A 16,645-nucleotide genomic window follows, 5' to 3' on the forward strand; every position below is an offset into this window, starting at 1 on the left:
AGAATCCGGCTCAGGAGAGTGACAGGACTCATAACGGGACACTGTCACTTTAGGAAACATCTACATAAGCTAAAGCTTGTAGACAGTCCGGTCTGCCGAGGATGTGAATCGGCGGATGAAACTTCTCTGCATATCCTGGGCGAGTGCCCGGGATTTGCACGTAGCAGAATGGCGCTCCTTGGGAGACCCTATTTGGAACCCAAGGAGCTGAGAGAAGTGTCAGCAAGGAAGCTTTTGGACTTTGTAAAAAGGACAAATCTACTTGCTGAATAGGACTAGTAGTGGGACGCACAATAGGCCTAATTAGGCCGCAGTGCTATGGGACTTTTAAAGGACCAACCACTAGATGATGAAGATGAAGATGAGATCTCCGGTCTTAGTAAAAGGGGCAATTTGAAAAATATGCTTGTAAATGTTTGTGTGCTAGTGTAAAACTTTCAGGAAAACGTCATTTTTGCCAAATTGGGGAAGTTTAGCAACTAAAAGTGAGCGAAAGGTAGAAAAATCCCGATATCTCGAACAGTGAATTTTTCTTCGTTGAAAAAGGGTGTTTTTTCGAAAACGGTTCTAAGGATTACGGTGGATTTTTTTTTCTGGCCTTTTTATGACTCCAGGAATCGAATGCCGAAAGAAAATCGATGGTGCTAAAACTTCGCATTTAAGTCATGTTCAAGGCCACCATATGGTTCCCTTACGTAAGATTTTTAATTTATCAAATAATCTGTGTAACATTTTCAACTCGTTTGCCAAGTCTTTAAGAGTGGGGATAAGTCCTAGGTTGAAAACTACAGGCCTATATCAATAATTTCAATTTTTTCCAAGGTCTTTGAAATAGCAATTTATGACCGCATCTACCTATCTGTGCGTTATTTAATTTCGCCTAATCACCATGGGTTCATAAGTGGCATGTCTACTACAACCAATCCTATTACCACAATATGTTGCCAAATGTTTTAGATATCAGAGGTCAGACACACGGATTTCTGGAAGGCTTTTGATAGAATTGATCATAGTGTTTTACTTTGCAAGTTGGCAAAAGATCGTGTTACTATTATTATGTTAAAGAATATTTCGTGCCACCCCTATTTAATTTTTTTATTTCGCAAATTTGGTTCGAAATTTTTTTCATCGCGGAAATTCCCATTCAAGTAATGATATGAGTCCTCCCACTCTTCCTGATACTTTCGGTTTTTTCAAAGAAACTTGAAACTCGCAGACACCCTTCACTTTTCAGAACAATATATTACTTCACAGATTAGATAGAGATTATTAAAATTCATGTCATGGGGATAGAAAAGTTCCTTATAGAAACGACCTTATACCCAATATTATTGTAATCCAGACTATTCATAAGGACACTCAAAATAGGGTTACAATGCCTCGTTACAAGATCCAAATTTAAATTTTCTGCCGCATAACCCAAGCCCTGGAGCGCTAATTTCCTAACCAAGCAGCTCTGGTCTGTCTGTACGTCTAGTATCATTTCTAATAAGTTCTCGATAAGAACGCCCTGTTCCTTGGCACCCCGTCTTAGAAGATAAGTAAAAAATGCTACGACAGCTACTCTTTGAGGCTCCAAGTCTGCCCTTATGTGCGGCCCAAGGCAGCCCACAAGCCAAGACAGTGACTGCGGATTTTCTATGGATATATTTTCAATGAGGGCCTGGACAATCTCTAAGAACAATGTTAAGTCTTCACAAGTGTCTATGTGGCTGTAAAACAGCAAGCAATTCGCCATCTTGTTGAATTCACACGAGACCAAGAACAATCTGAAAGTTTCCAGGGCTAATTTGGCGGGGTTCAATTTGTATGCGTCGCGATTGATAATGAAATTATATCTTTCCTTTTTCTCGCCACTGCCGCACAACGCAGAAGCAGATGTCCCTATATAGCATGCGAAACATATCAATAAGGTGGAAAATATTTCTGGAAATTGCTGAATGCAGATTTCCTTTAACTTTGTGTTTTTTAAGATTTCGTGCAGAGCGCATACTGCTTGAAGCGGAAGTAGATTGGCAACTCTTATGTTATTTCCTTGGTCTTCGTAAAGAGGAGTTGACTTTACGATTTTCTTCAGCTGATCCAGTAAGTCAACGGCGAGCGTATGATCTGTCGATAGGCAGGCCCAACAGTCACATACTGAACTGAAAAAATGTTAGAAGGTAAAACTTTTATATTAAAATGAGCAAAATTGCACAAGCCAATTTCTACAGCCACCAAAAACGAGTGGTACATATTTTGTTATGTTGTTATTAACATGTGTCGCCAATTCCAATTTTGTAATTAAAAAATTTGTTGCTCCACTACCATCTCGACATCGGAATCAATTGAAAAATGTGAAAAATGGAATTTGTTGCAATTCTTATAACAGTAACAATTTTTTAAAAACCATTTTGTACTATAGTCACCACAACAAAAATGCTACTAAATATAGTCATTTATTTTTTATTATTTTGTTTTTTGATCTTTTTCAATGAATTCCGATGTTATGAACATTTTGATATCAAAATTAAAGCAACATTTTTTTTTTAAACAATGTAGCACTATATTTCACAGTTTTAAAGGTATAAACAAATTCCTAACATATAGATGAAACGTTAATATAAGTTTTATGTATATTTTTCCACATGGAAATGACTTAAAATGCTTGAAATTGATCATTAATTATTTGTATTATCATTCTGAGAATAAATTTACAATTAGAAGGGAGAATCTGTGATTATATGGCTTTAAAGTAAAATTATCCCATTCATTTCTAAAATTTCTTTTGGGATAAAAACCTTGGAATAATGAAAAATTTCTAGTTTCTGGCATATATACAAAATGAAAATTTGTATTTTGCCTTAAAACGATTCCAGATCCACTTTATTCGTATGAGAAAATTCATTAATAATTAATTATGCATTTTAGAATTTAAGGAAGCCACTGAGATTATCTTACTTTAAAAACAAATGAATTTATTGAACATATTTAAAACTTCCTTTATGATTAAGAATGCTTTAAATTATTGAATACATATGTACAATTTTTACCTTGTACGTAGTAATACTCGTAATTATTAATAACAGAAGAAATGAAAAAAGTCAAATATTATAGCATCTGATAGTCCCAAAGAGCAACAAAATATGGCGCAAGGTCTGGAGAACGCAGGAATACGAGGTACACCAAACGAACTATTTAGAGATTACTTGTCAAACAGAGGGCAAGTAGTAAAAATTAATATCGTGCATAGTACATAAAAAATTGTTAGTTGTGGCCTATCCCAAGGGAATGTGCTGGGTTCAACTCTATTTACAATATACAGGGTGATTTCACTTTAAATACGGTAACTGCAGGATTCATTGCCAAAAAATAAGTAGAATTTGCTGTACGAACTTTTTCCGAAAGAATATGCCACTGGCGGTTTTTTGTAGAAATAATTTTATTTCTGGAAAAAATATAAAACTAAATAAGAAAATAACATTAGCAAATGGGTCGGGTAAGTAATTAAGTAACGAGTCCTACAACAATTGTTCAAAACGAAATCCTTCCGCATCGATACTTTAATGGATCTATTTATTTTTTTTGTCTCGTTTATTTGAATGCTCTACCTACGACATTATATGAATATACATATAATTGTATTATTAGTGTTATGTAGTCAAAATAAATAATTATTAAAAAAAAAATAATTCATTCTTTTGATTCTTACCCGTCAAACGGCAGAGGCTGGGCCAGCAATATACTGCACACAGTTTTGGAATGATGCGTGGCCAAATTGAGAACTCCCCTTAAAGCGTAGGATCTTGTTCTGGGACACTTTATGGCATCTAACTGCTTCAGTAGTCTTCCTAAAATATGGGCAACGTGGCTTTGTAGTTCACCTCCTTTATTTTTCAAAGTCACGTTTAGGACTAAACTGCTGCCGCTCGAACTGGACGATTCACAATCTACCAGAGCATCTAAAAGACCCTCTACGAAGTGGATCAGTTGGAAGGAAGGCATGTTCAGGCAAATTATATGTGCCAAGTCGGAAGTGAGGTTATAGAGAAGCTTGGGCTCATCGGACTCTATTTGCTGTTGGACGTGCTGCAACGAGTTGCCAAGAACTTTGTCGTGGTCGCGCATGTGACCCTCATAACGTGCTGCTATGCAAAGGACCAAGCATAGACAGTCGACGGCCACCTACGGTACAAGTACATGTACAGACGTTTTTAGATAACTTTCTTCAAAAAGGACAGTTGTACACCAAAGGACCCCGCACAAATCTTATGGAAATTGGGTCCCGGTCAAATTCGCTGAATTTTTGATATGTGATAGAGTTCATCATACTGGTCAATTGTCTCAATGGNTAATTTAACACAACATAATGTAAAACTATAAGTGGTCTAACTGCTCCAGATGTATATATTCGCACGCGATAAACTTTCGCGCACGGCACGGTAGCTACGTTCAGACGTATTGCGCAGCGAAAGGGTTAAATGTCAAATATATGTTTCTAATTTTAACTACTATATTAAAAATATACAGTCTTCAATTTCTAAAAATCCACATCAATTTTGGTCATACATACAGTCTACAAAGCATACAGTTAGAATACTTGGTGTAACCCCATAGCCAATATTATAGTACACCAAGAGACAGTGAATGAAGTTTCTGAATATGATTTTAACGCTTTAAAATTTTTTTCAAATAAAGTGTCACGGTGGGCTTGAACATGACTTAAATGCGAAGTTTTAGCACCACCGATTTTCTTTCGGCATTCGATTCCTGGAGTCATAAGGCCAGAAAAAAAAATTCACCGTAATCCTTAGAGCCGTTTTCGAAAAAACACCCTTTTTCAACCAAGAAAAATTCACTGTTCGAGATATCGGGATTTTTCTACCTTTCGTTCACTTTTAGTTGCCAAACTTCCCCAATTTGGCAAAAATTACGTTTTCCTGAAAGTTTTACACTAGCACACAAACGTTTACAAGAATATTTTTCAAATTGCCCCTTTTACTAAGACCGGAGATACTCATTGACGATTCTCAGAAATAGGTTAAAATAGAAAAAATTTGAAAGTATGATTTTTCATTTGAGTGAGTTTTGCGGTAGTATGTCAACAAGCGAGCATCATATCATTTATTTCCATCCTTGTTTGATTTGCGAGGTCATTGAACTATCGCCAACCCCCACCCCCGATTGTTTGTTTACGTTTTGTGATACTCCAGATCGAATGATCAATATTATTCGTGAAATTAGTTAAAACTCCAGATAGTCTTCGACCCTTTGACTGTGAAGTTGTAATTGTTCTCTTCGAGTATCTCCGGTCTTCATCTTCATCTTCATATAAAGAAATTAGAAAAGCGAAGAGAGACTCATGGAGGAAGTTCTGTGAGGATATTGATAGTGTCCCACAGTGTGCTAAACTCTAGAGACTTCTCTCTAAGAACGGACATACAAAACTCGGGTATCTCAAAGCACCGAGTGGGGAATATACCAAAACTGGAAGGGAGACATTGGAATTACTTCTAAATACTCACTTTCCAGGCTCCAGGTTATTAAATCATGGAGATGAANGTAATAAAGTCAAAAAATTATTTTTTGTTTATAACTTCAAGTTTTTTAGATAAGTGAATATAAATATGATATAAAATTATGTAGTCATCAGCTTACAGCTGTCAACAAGCTGTCAACTAACTGTCAAAATGCAATAATAGAGCAAGCAACTTATTTTTTGTGCTTAACTTTGTGGATAAAAAATCAAACATGATATAAGTTTATGACATCACTTTTGAACTCAGTGATCTAAACAACTTAAAGCTTTTTAAAAAAAGTAACTTTTTGACTGCGCATATACATAAATCCGTGGAGGATATTCGGAGCTTTAAAGCTCTGTACCGGCCAAACTATCCATTTTTGAGCTTTGTGGCCATTGAGAGAATTGACCAGTATGTTGAACTCTATCACATATCAAAAATTCAGCGAATTTGACCGAGACCCAATTTCCATAAGATTTGTGCGAGGTCCTTTGGACCAAAAAAAATTCCCTGATCCGTGTTTATCAGGAAAATTTGATTTTGAATGTTGATAAAATAAAATTAGTGACATTTTTAAGTTTATCTGATGAAGTACGATTATTTAAAAAATTATAGTGCTTGTCTAAATACCAAATAAGGGCAACCTTCATATAGTGGTGGATTTTTAATTTGTAAAAAAAATAAAAAAATTCCAAGTTATGGGGTTAAGTAGGTAAATGAAAACTTTTACATCAAAGAAAAATAGAACAAATTTTTACTTGGGTTTCCTATTTTGCTTTAGAAAAGGTAAAAAGTGAAATATCCGTGTAAACGTGTGTTTTGAAACCCTATAATAAGTAATAATAATACTTAATAATAATAATAATCTTTATTTTCTATAGATTTACCTTGACAATGTCCAGGGAGAGTTCATTGCTTAAAGATACAGGGCCTTAAAAAAGTATGACATTGAAATTGAATTGAAATATTAAAAAATTTTAAAAAATTATGTTTTTTTTTTCTTTCCGGGCTATACAGAATGTAACTAATAGAATATTGTTAACCCTGATCTTATTGTTTTAATAATTAAGGAAATAAATTTACCGTTTCAAACAAAATTACCAATCATGTGACTTGTCATCATTAGAGAAGGATCTGTATTTGTGTGATATTATGAAAAAAAAAAAACATGCATATGAATAAAGAAAGATGAGAATTGGTAACAATTCCCAACTGGGTACGCGCTATATTAAAACTGAGGGTGAAAAAAAAAAAAAAAAAAAAAATCAGTTTTCATGACTGTGAATTTGGAAAAACAAACTAATGACATGTGTTTCTATAGGTCAAATGCAGCCTCGGTATAAATACAACTTAGAAATAACAATTCAAAGTTATGTACATCTTGTAGTTTGCAAACTCACCTTCCTTATATTTTTGTTAGGATCTGTGCACCTTGGGACAATTTTTGATAACAAGAATCCAGTTTGACCGAAACTACTGGGAGTATCGTATGCAAATTTCATGTTATCCAAGTACGTCTGCAAAACTAGCCTTAAGGTCACTGCAGCTGGTAACCTCTGTTCTGCTTTCTTTTTTCCTAAAAACGGCTCAAGAAGAGTAACGATTTCGTCCAGCGTAGCGGGCGAGAGATTTTGCAACAATAACTCTTGCACGAATTGGTTTAGTTCAGAGAAACTTTTGGTCACAAATGGAACCAGCTTCAATTCTCCATAGTAATTATCCCCATTTTCAGGATTGATCTTACAGTAAATAGCAGAAGCGTTGTAGACGTTGTCAAAAAACAATTTGAGGAGCACTATTCTTGCATCCGATTCAATTTGAACGGGTAAACGTATCAGAGCGGTAACAGCGGGTATGATCAAAGGAAACAGTTCGATATACTCGGGTCCACTGTGCAGATGCATTTCTGAAGAAACCGTTTCTATTACTTTGTCTCTACCATTTAGTCTGATGTGCAACAAATTTCTATTTGGGTGCATCGCGTCTGCAATGCTGTGTATGGCTTTTAAACATACTCTTCGGGTAGCGAAATCTTTGGCACCCGTCAACTCGCTCACTACAAAACTAAGTATTTCCGATTCGATGATTCTCAAAAGTTTGTCAGAAGGCGCTTCATTGCATATCTCCCCATAACTACGTATTACCGCATAACGTAACCTCTCTATGCCCAAGTCGTGTTTTTGATCTTTCATGAACGAAAAATGTAGGAATTTCGATGATTTTCTTGTAAGTATATCTTTCCTAATTGAGAATAATTTATCCAAGACTAATTGTAGGTGAGCACGAGAGCATATTCCAACGGCCTCGGCACAGGTGTGCAGCTCTGAATAGTCGGTCAATTTAACACTAACCAAGATGTTGTCGAGGGTTTGCAATACAGTGTCTTTATCTTTAATATAGCATAATATTATCGCTAGACATTTTAACAGGAACTGTTTCTCCGTCTGTTTAATCACCGAGTCATTATTGCCATTCACCGTATGCCTAAAACAAATGCTTAATGTTAAATATGATGAGAAATGTATATATTTATTTATTTATTTATTCACAGTCAAAATACACGTCCAACAGGACATGTCCATTATTAAAATATAATAAAATAAATTAAAAGTAAAAAAACCTTTTTAAAAAACAAGCTTTTATTTAAAATGCACTAAAAAGAAAAAAATAATAATCTTTAACTTTGTAACTTTTACTATCGACTTATAATGTCAGTACACACACAATTTATATATTATAAAAGCTTGTCGCGAGATTTAAGTACTCGTATTTACATATAATAGCCTATAATTAACTATTTCATTCTTACTGCCATTCTGGTGCACTGGACACACTTTAGGTACCTAATTTTCAGGATTCGGGACAACAGGAAGTTTTTGGGGCAGCAAACGCAGAGGCATGGTCCCTTATCAAAAATGCCACTATAACATCAGGCCTTTTACAAGATATTTTTCATGTGTTTTATTTTAAATAAACCGTTTTTAACAAAAATTTATTTCATGAGAAGTTAAATAATACGTAGTAGTTTTTGCAGACGACTAGAAAAAATTACTTTTTATTGCTTTTTGTTTGGAGGCATTTAAAGTTATACATCACCGCCAAATTTCATATATTTATTACTAATCATTCCCAACGCATGATTTTGCAGGCTTTTTTTTTGAGCACTTGAGCCAAGCACCGAAGGAAACGACCGCTACACGAGCTGAAACACGACAAAGTGATTTTGCAGCTTGACAACGCTCGACCGCATGTCGCAAAACCGGTAAAAACCTATTTGGAAAGAGTCCTATCCCACCGGTCATATTCGCCAGACGCTGCCCGTTCTAATTATTATCCCTCGTTCCGATCAATGGTAAGTGGCCTGGCTAAGCAGCACGTCTATTCGTATGAATATGCTAAAAAATGGGTCAACTCTTGAATAGCCTGAAAGGACGTGTGGTAGAAAGACGGGTGAATGTAGTGGCTAGCAAAGGACGACGCTTCCAGGGGCAAGTTTTTTACAATTTTTTTTTTTAAATAAAGCATTAATTTTCACAAAAAAAAATAGCGGGAGCTTATTCAACAGCCCGGTATATGTCCGTGCCGCGGCCTTAAAATGAAAACTCTTATAATTACCCTAAAATTACTAAACCTTCTCAACGACCGACCGCTTTGGAATTGGAATAAAAACACACTTTGTTAGGCCTACCTACCTATTGTCACTGTACGTTTCGAGTTGTCCCTTCGCTTTGAAAACTAATATTTCGTTAAAGGACTCGTTCTTAACATTCTCCAGTAGAATGGTAACGAAATCAAATATCAAGTCTTGCCATTCCAACGGATTAAAGTTGTCATAATTTTGTTCTAAATACTTCAACAGCTGGGGTATTTTGGTGTCCCAAACTGTCTTATAACTGTCTACGTCACAGGGCCTTATGTTTTTCAAAAAGTTTATTATGTAGGTGCCTCTGAAACTAGGCAAGGGATTCGCTAATAGAGCTAAGCATCTCACGAATGCAGCTTCGCTGCTTTTGGTCTTTTCTTTTTTCGAGGCCAAATGTGTCAGACATCTCAGAAGTATTATAAGTGCATCGTCGAATGCGATACCTAGGAAGGACCGGATAAAGAGACCCCACAATATATCCTCCAGTTCTGGTACCGACGTACTCAGCATGTATAACGTGTTATCGGCAGATCTCTGGATGTCTTGCAATTCTTGGGCCTCCACGTCGCAATTCTTAGGCAACACTTGTCTGCAGCACATTTTCAGGATAAACTCTATGTATTTATCGGGTCCGTCGGGATTTACATCTGAAAATATTAAAAAATCGTTATGGGTTTCTTTTTAGCAGCAGTTTCGAACCAAATTGGCAGCTATCAAAAATATCTGACCAGTTGGATATCCAGGTGGCCAAATATTTGTGATGGTTTGAAAACGGTTCAAGACTGCCCTGTTGAAGCAAACCCTATTATTATTATTTGACGAATTTATAGAAATTCTGTTCCACCTTTGTCGAGCAAAATCTTCCTGCAGGAAAACGCTACTATGATTTTAAGTAAGGCCTTCTTAATTCTAATGTTGTGATCGTTCAACATGTCATTTAGGTGCCTTACGATATCCTTGCACCGCCTCTTTATAGCTTGCTCGCCAGAGTAAGAGATAAGATGCGTTATAACCAGCAATGCTTTGATCCTTTCCTTGTCGTTGTTATTCTTCATTTGCGTTATTAGGTGATCAATTGTGTTATCGGTAAAATGTAAGGCGAAGCACTCGTAACACCTCAACACCTCTGAATGACTTCTTAATAAGTCAGGTTGGGCGTAATCTGGGGAAACGCATACCAAATCAGCTAAAGCATTTAACATGCTGGGTAGAAATGGTTCCAGTAAGGTTCCGTTAACTGTCGCTGCCTTCTGTATCACCGCTCCTAAACATTTGGTAATGTTATAGGCGTCAATATTTCTTTTGTAAAGGCTCAGGACTACTTGAATGGCCCTTGGGGTTTGCAGTGTTACTTTTTCTACATTTAAAACACTAAATATTGCCGACAATGCATCCAGAACACTTTGGACAACTTTAGGTTCCCTAGAATGCAACCACGATGTAAACAAAACATCGTAAGCCATGCCAATTTCGACTGTATAGTTTTCTAATGTGATGGTGTTATCTGGTACCTGGTCGATGTTGAGTATATATTCAGATAAGGCATCACAAAAACTACCCAAGGCTATAAGAAAATACTGCAATTAAAAGACAGGTTTAAGTGTTTGGTCACATGCATGTATCTTACCGTATGAAAATGACTGTCTCAATATATCAGTCTTCAATCCTCCCAACAGTGGTAATATTAGGTTAAAAACATTTTTCAGATATGGCACTAAACCGTACGCGTTTGCTGTAGCTAAGGAACCAAGAGTGTGTGGTATCATATAATGAGGTATAACGCCAGCTTCAAATTTTTTCAGAAGGGCATCCACTACCTGTTGAATAATATAATATGAAATTCGCTTCTCTTTGGCTAGCTACTAAAATGAAAATCACAGTTCAGTATGTAAATTACTATTAAATAAATCAGGGACCAGAAAAGGCCCCTAGGGTTTATGGATGGATTCCAAATTTCCAGCCAATTCCAAGGTGATAACGGATAGCTCTTGGAGAACCTTTCACCTTTCATTTTTATAGATCTCATGAAATTTAACGATACCAATTTAATAGTGTAATTTTCCGACTTAACTTAATATTTCTATTAAAACTATTAAATACTCAGAACATAAATTAAAATCACTTCTACATGAGAATTACAAAAATACGTGACCACAAATCCATTTCATCGCCATAACTAATTTACACTAAATAAACACATTATTGTAAGTCCTCCTTTTAATAATCACAATCGAATAAACATGAAATTACCTGGATGTAATGTTTTTTCCCTAAAGCGACCAATATGCCTGAAGCAGGCATTTGGACGAGCGGCTCATGACCGATATTTTCCACCATCATTTGAAGACTAAAATCTATTGTAGTTATGATAGTGTCACCATCAATTTGTATGATATGATCGATACATACAGATTCCATTATTCTTAATATGCAAGCTAAGTGCTCCAAATTTGGTTTCGGACTCTTTACACAGAATTGGCAACATGAATATAACACCTGATTGGGATGCTTTTCCGACAGTTTTCTAACAGAATTGACTACAGTTTCTGATACAGATGAATTTGAGTCAGTAACTGCTTTAAGGAGCATGCCCACAGCCACTAAAAATAATGCTTTTTATGCAATGTAACAATAATTTATATGAATACCTTGCATTTGAGTCTCAGCATTGCCTCTTTCGTTATGAATCATTATATCTGCTCTATTTTCTAATTTGTAATATTAGAATATTTCCTTTTTCCAGGATTTTCACCAAAAATGATACAGATTCAGTGTATATATTTTATGCAATATGCATCATAGAGAGAAATAAATATTTTTTACTTTATTTTACTTTTATCTATGACATGCATCATAAAATGAGAGCAAATGACAACGACAAAGACAACCAACGACAACATAGATTGTTTGAGTTAATCTGAGGTCTGAGGTTCGACATTCGACGAAGAAGAAGATCTTGAATTTGAATAAGGTGTTTTGGCAGTGTAGGCCTAATCTGGGGTGTAGGCAGTTTAATACACATATTATGTATGTATCCAGGGTGTTTTCAAAACAAGTAGCACAAATGGTACCGGTGAATCTACAGCTAAAAAGAACATGTTTTATATAAAAATGATCTTAGTAAAATGTTCAGCCATTAGAAGATACAGCCTCTCAAAGTTTTCAAAAAAATATGGAAAAGCGGCTATAATTTGAAAACCAAAAAAGGTATACCTAATTGTCAAATTGTATACAAATTTTCTACTAACGCATGTGCAACTTCTCAACACTTTCGAAAATAAATTTCTGCCCCTTGGAGGCGATTGAAATAAGCATCTCCTTAGTTTGCTATAACTATTTTGTTTGACAAAAATTTAATATTCAAAAATATGTAGCAGATAGCCTCGTTTATTTTAAAATTTTTACCTCTCTCCTCTCACTTATTTGCTTTAAAACTTTATTAATAAAAAGCTGTCGTGATAATTTCTTATTAAATTAAGATATGACATATTATTTTGTAGCTTTATATCTTACCCACATCAATATATATTTGACGAATTCTTTCTATTAGCATTATTATTAATGATAGATATATTATTCCAGTTTACTTACTAAAAATTCAGTGTAATCTCATAATAATTATAATAAGTAAAATAAGTAACCACATTTTAATATAAATTATTAATAAGTAGTACACTATGAATAGGTATCTAACAATTAACGAAATACCTACGTATTTAATATTTATTTCCTTTAAAAGAAATATTGTTTTCTTTTCTCGACCTAAATAATTAAAACCAGTTCTCTTCAAGTAAGTTTTTCCACGAAATATCCAACAATCACATCTGCACTGTAAAATAAAAGAATGCGCGGCGCACGCGCATACCGCATACCTCTGTGCTCTTTGTCTTTGCTTTGCGAAATCAGTTAGTGCGTCGGTTATGTTCATAGAAAATGGAATTATTTTTTCTATGGTTAGTTAGTGCGTCGGTTCTGTTAACGGTCGCTCGCGATTTATTTCAAATTTGTGCCGAAAAATCCACTGTCTTTATTGAAATTCATATGTAAATTAGTGCACTAGTTGTAACAATTATAGTGAAACGTGTTTCGTGGAGTGTTATTGAATATTTTAGTGAACATGTGCATATTTTCAAATTTCGAAGCCAACAAGTTCACGGCGTTATGAGTACGAACGATATCAATCGATGTTTGCTGGTTGCCGTGCCATCGAATGTAAGTATCAACTTCTCATAACCACATTTTATTGTTTACAAACAAATATCAACTATTTACCTACAACATTGTTAAATATTTTCACACAACACTACTGCTAACAACTAGATGTCAGACAAAAATGAGGTTAACTTATTACTTACAGAAATATCTTGACATTATTAAACCTTTGTCAATATTTTATAAAATATTTAGTCACACAAATGTAGTGAACATTCATATAAATACCTATGTACCTATGTAGTCAGAACTGGGGAATAGAAAAAACTGTTTACGTTTTTTTTAATTTACTTAATTTCATATTTGATTTTGAGAAACCCAAATTTTTAAATTAAATAGATATAAAATGTAACTAAANCTGAGGATAACTTCTCAGGATGTATAGGATATCCTCGGATAGGTACACAATCACCTCAGGATGTACCAGGGATATCCAAATGGAACGTCCCGGGATTTGCTCGTAACGTCCTGAGGACATCCGCCTGGCTATCTGCAGGAGATTATCAGGTTATCAGTGATCAAATGAGGACGTCCTAGGATTTACTGTGTATGTCCTCAAGACATCAGCCGGGCTATTATCAGGTTAACAGTGGATCAAATGAGGACAACGTAGGCTTTACTGTTGATGTCCTCAGGACATTAGCTGGGCTATATACAGCACATTTTTAGTACTTATTGGGCTAATAAAAAAAATTACAGGGTGGTATTAAATATTTCTATAGATCAAATACGTACCTAATTTCCAAAACATTGCTTGCCATTTCAACTCCATCTAATATTTGTTATTAAAAAAAAATATTGACAAAAAAATGAAAAGGGAAATCTGATAATTTATCTATTCGGTTATAATACGAGATTTGATTTATTTGAATACCACTGGAATAAAAATTAACAATACAATATTTTGGATCTGTCGATTAGATTCGTCATAAATACGTAAAGGGTAGTTTTAAAATTCTCTTTTCATGAGATTTAAAGACATTTTACAGTTTTCTGCAAGAAATATTCCATCGTTGATACACGTATGTATTTTTTAAACATTTTACTCACCCACTTACTAAAATATGACGAGAAAATTCTGTAACATAGCCACCGGCAGATATTTTTCTGTTTAAGACAACAACTACTACAGACAAGACTACATACAAACTTTCAGAAACATCGCCAAATTATTTAGATATACACATCAACGGTTCATATTATTCATAAAACTGGTTTGAGGCATTTTTTTAAACTGGAACAAATAAGACCTAAAGTACTTCATGAGAATAAAATATAAACTTTAAGTAATAGCACTTATTTTTAAACTGAGTTCTAGAATAAAAAAATAAAATTGAACTGAATTTTTTTATTCATTGCACATTATAAATACAAACTTAAAAAGCAAATTACACATGTACTTATATATACAGGGTGAGTCAGAAAGAATGGGTCAACAGTAAACTGGAGATACTAGATACCAAAATATTATGTTTGAACTCATCATGCATTATACGAATCTCGCTGGTTTAAGAAATACAGGGTGTTTAAGATTTAAATTTTATTTTGAAATTTCTCAATAATTGGGAAAGTTTTAATAGCACAACTCTGAAAATTGGTACTATTGGGTTTTTTGGTGTGAGAATTATGAATTTGAAGCTTATTTTGACGTTGCTCCTAGAGGGCGCTAGTTCCGCCATATTATTTAGGTAAATCAAAACATATTTTTTTTATCTGTTGACCTATGCTNTAAAAATCGGTCGAAAATAATATATACAATGAAAATATAAGGTTGCGCCAAGAAAAAAAGTTGTGCTATTTGCAGAAAAAATTAAAAACTGCAAAAATACTCAAAAATGACGTGTTTTTTCTAACATTTTCCAACATAACTTCTTAAATATGCAGTTTACAGAAAAAACTATTACTGGTGAAATTGTTTGTAATGAAATTTGCTATAAGATATAATTGTTTTGATACCTGCGCATATCATATTTTTGTGGCTAAATAGCCAAAACAACGTAAGAAGGTAATGAAAATCGAGGTAATTTGGAAGGGTCAAACTGACAGGCAAGAAATTGTCCAATTTTACTATAAATGTAGATGTAAGTACTTTAAACGATTATAAAACGAAATTCCAAAACCCGATCCAAATCGGTCAGATAGTATTTGTATGAGACAATTTGTTACTAAATTTCAGCACGAAATGTCGTTATTTTTTTAAGCCAGTGCTGGGGTTAAAGTTAGGCATTTTAATTGGCGCTGATTTTTTTACACATACTTAGACCCCGTAACAATCATATAGAATCGTTAGAATGTCAATTTTCTTTTTTTGAATAATTTTTGGAGCGAATTTAAAAGTTACCAAAGTACTAAAAAACAGTTCTCGGAAAGACGCTTAACTTGAAAAAAAGAGCGTTCAAATCGGTCCTAAAGGTTCCGAGATATCGAGTGTCAAAGTCAACAAGCGTTAGCTGCAAAACTATGCATAATGTAACAACAACAAAATATGAATTTGGTAGTTTTATTAAGAACTTTTCGTATGTTCTTTTATAAATATTATCACACGTGTGCCTTTTTTATGAAAATTCAATGAATATCGACAAGCCGACCATTTGAGCCGCAAAACCGGTGGGAGGGGATGAATGATAGAAATTGAAATTGCGCGTTCGAAAAGAGCGTGCCCTCTTCGGCGTTCAATATCTCGGCTTCTACTGCTCCGATTTTGATGATTTTTTAAAAATCGATATATCATAATAAGAGGAATTCAATTATCAAGATTTCATTAAAATATTATAAAGCCCTATTAGCCTATTACGACTACTTAAAATTTCACACATTTCATTGTTATACTGTATATTCATGTAAATAATAATATCGATGGTAGATAATACATAGTCCATTGTTAATAGTTATTAGTTTTAATAATTCGTAATAATGTTTAAAACCTTGAAATTTTTATTTAATATGTAATGTATTTATTTGATATTTATAAAACGTATCATCGCATTATTATAGTATTCCCCTTTTTTACAGCATATTTGCTGTTTTCGCTCTCAAAATTTTCTTCTACAAGCTGTCATACGGTGACGGCTCAATAGAATNTGTAATGATTTTTTTTTAATTTAGAGGAAAATAGCTTTGAGATTAGATGTTCTACTAACCAAAAGACACCCTCCACTGCAATTCCTGTAACAATTACGCATTTTTTGTACTTACTTTCTCGATATACCTATAGATTTCAATTTTATTGACTTTTTTTAAACAAGTTGACAATTGAAAAACAAAATTCAACGTTAATAACCGAACCTAT

The 16,645-nt window shown here is 34.2% G+C and overlaps 1 protein-coding gene across 1 annotated transcript in view; it reads right to left on the reverse strand.

Annotated features, from left to right (window-relative positions):
- LOC108905794 (maestro heat-like repeat-containing protein family member 1) overlaps positions 1-11,997 on the reverse strand; it is an 18,707-nt gene extending 6,710 nt beyond the window's left edge. Inside the window, exons 1-8 of the mRNA XM_018708815.1 lie at positions 11,793-11,997; positions 11,395-11,744; positions 10,772-10,961; positions 9,989-10,708; positions 9,194-9,791; positions 6,902-7,985; positions 3,692-4,164; positions 1,323-2,144 (exon numbers count right to left, since the gene is read on the reverse strand). Coding sequence (XP_018564331.1) covers positions 1,323-2,144; positions 3,692-4,164; positions 6,902-7,985; positions 9,194-9,791; positions 9,989-10,708; positions 10,772-10,961; positions 11,395-11,744; positions 11,793-11,835 — 4,280 coding nt within the window. The 5' untranslated portion in view covers positions 11,836-11,997. The remainder of the gene's footprint in view (positions 1-1,322; positions 2,145-3,691; positions 4,165-6,901; positions 7,986-9,193; positions 9,792-9,988; positions 10,709-10,771; positions 10,962-11,394; positions 11,745-11,792) is intronic.
- Positions 11,998-16,645: the final 4,648 nt, after the last annotated feature.

The sequence above is a fragment of the Anoplophora glabripennis genome, unplaced genomic scaffold (assembly GCF_000390285.2).
Source record: "Anoplophora glabripennis isolate ALB-LARVAE unplaced genomic scaffold, Agla_2.0 scaffold269, whole genome shotgun sequence".
NCBI lineage: Eukaryota > Metazoa > Arthropoda > Insecta > Coleoptera > Cerambycidae > Anoplophora > Anoplophora glabripennis.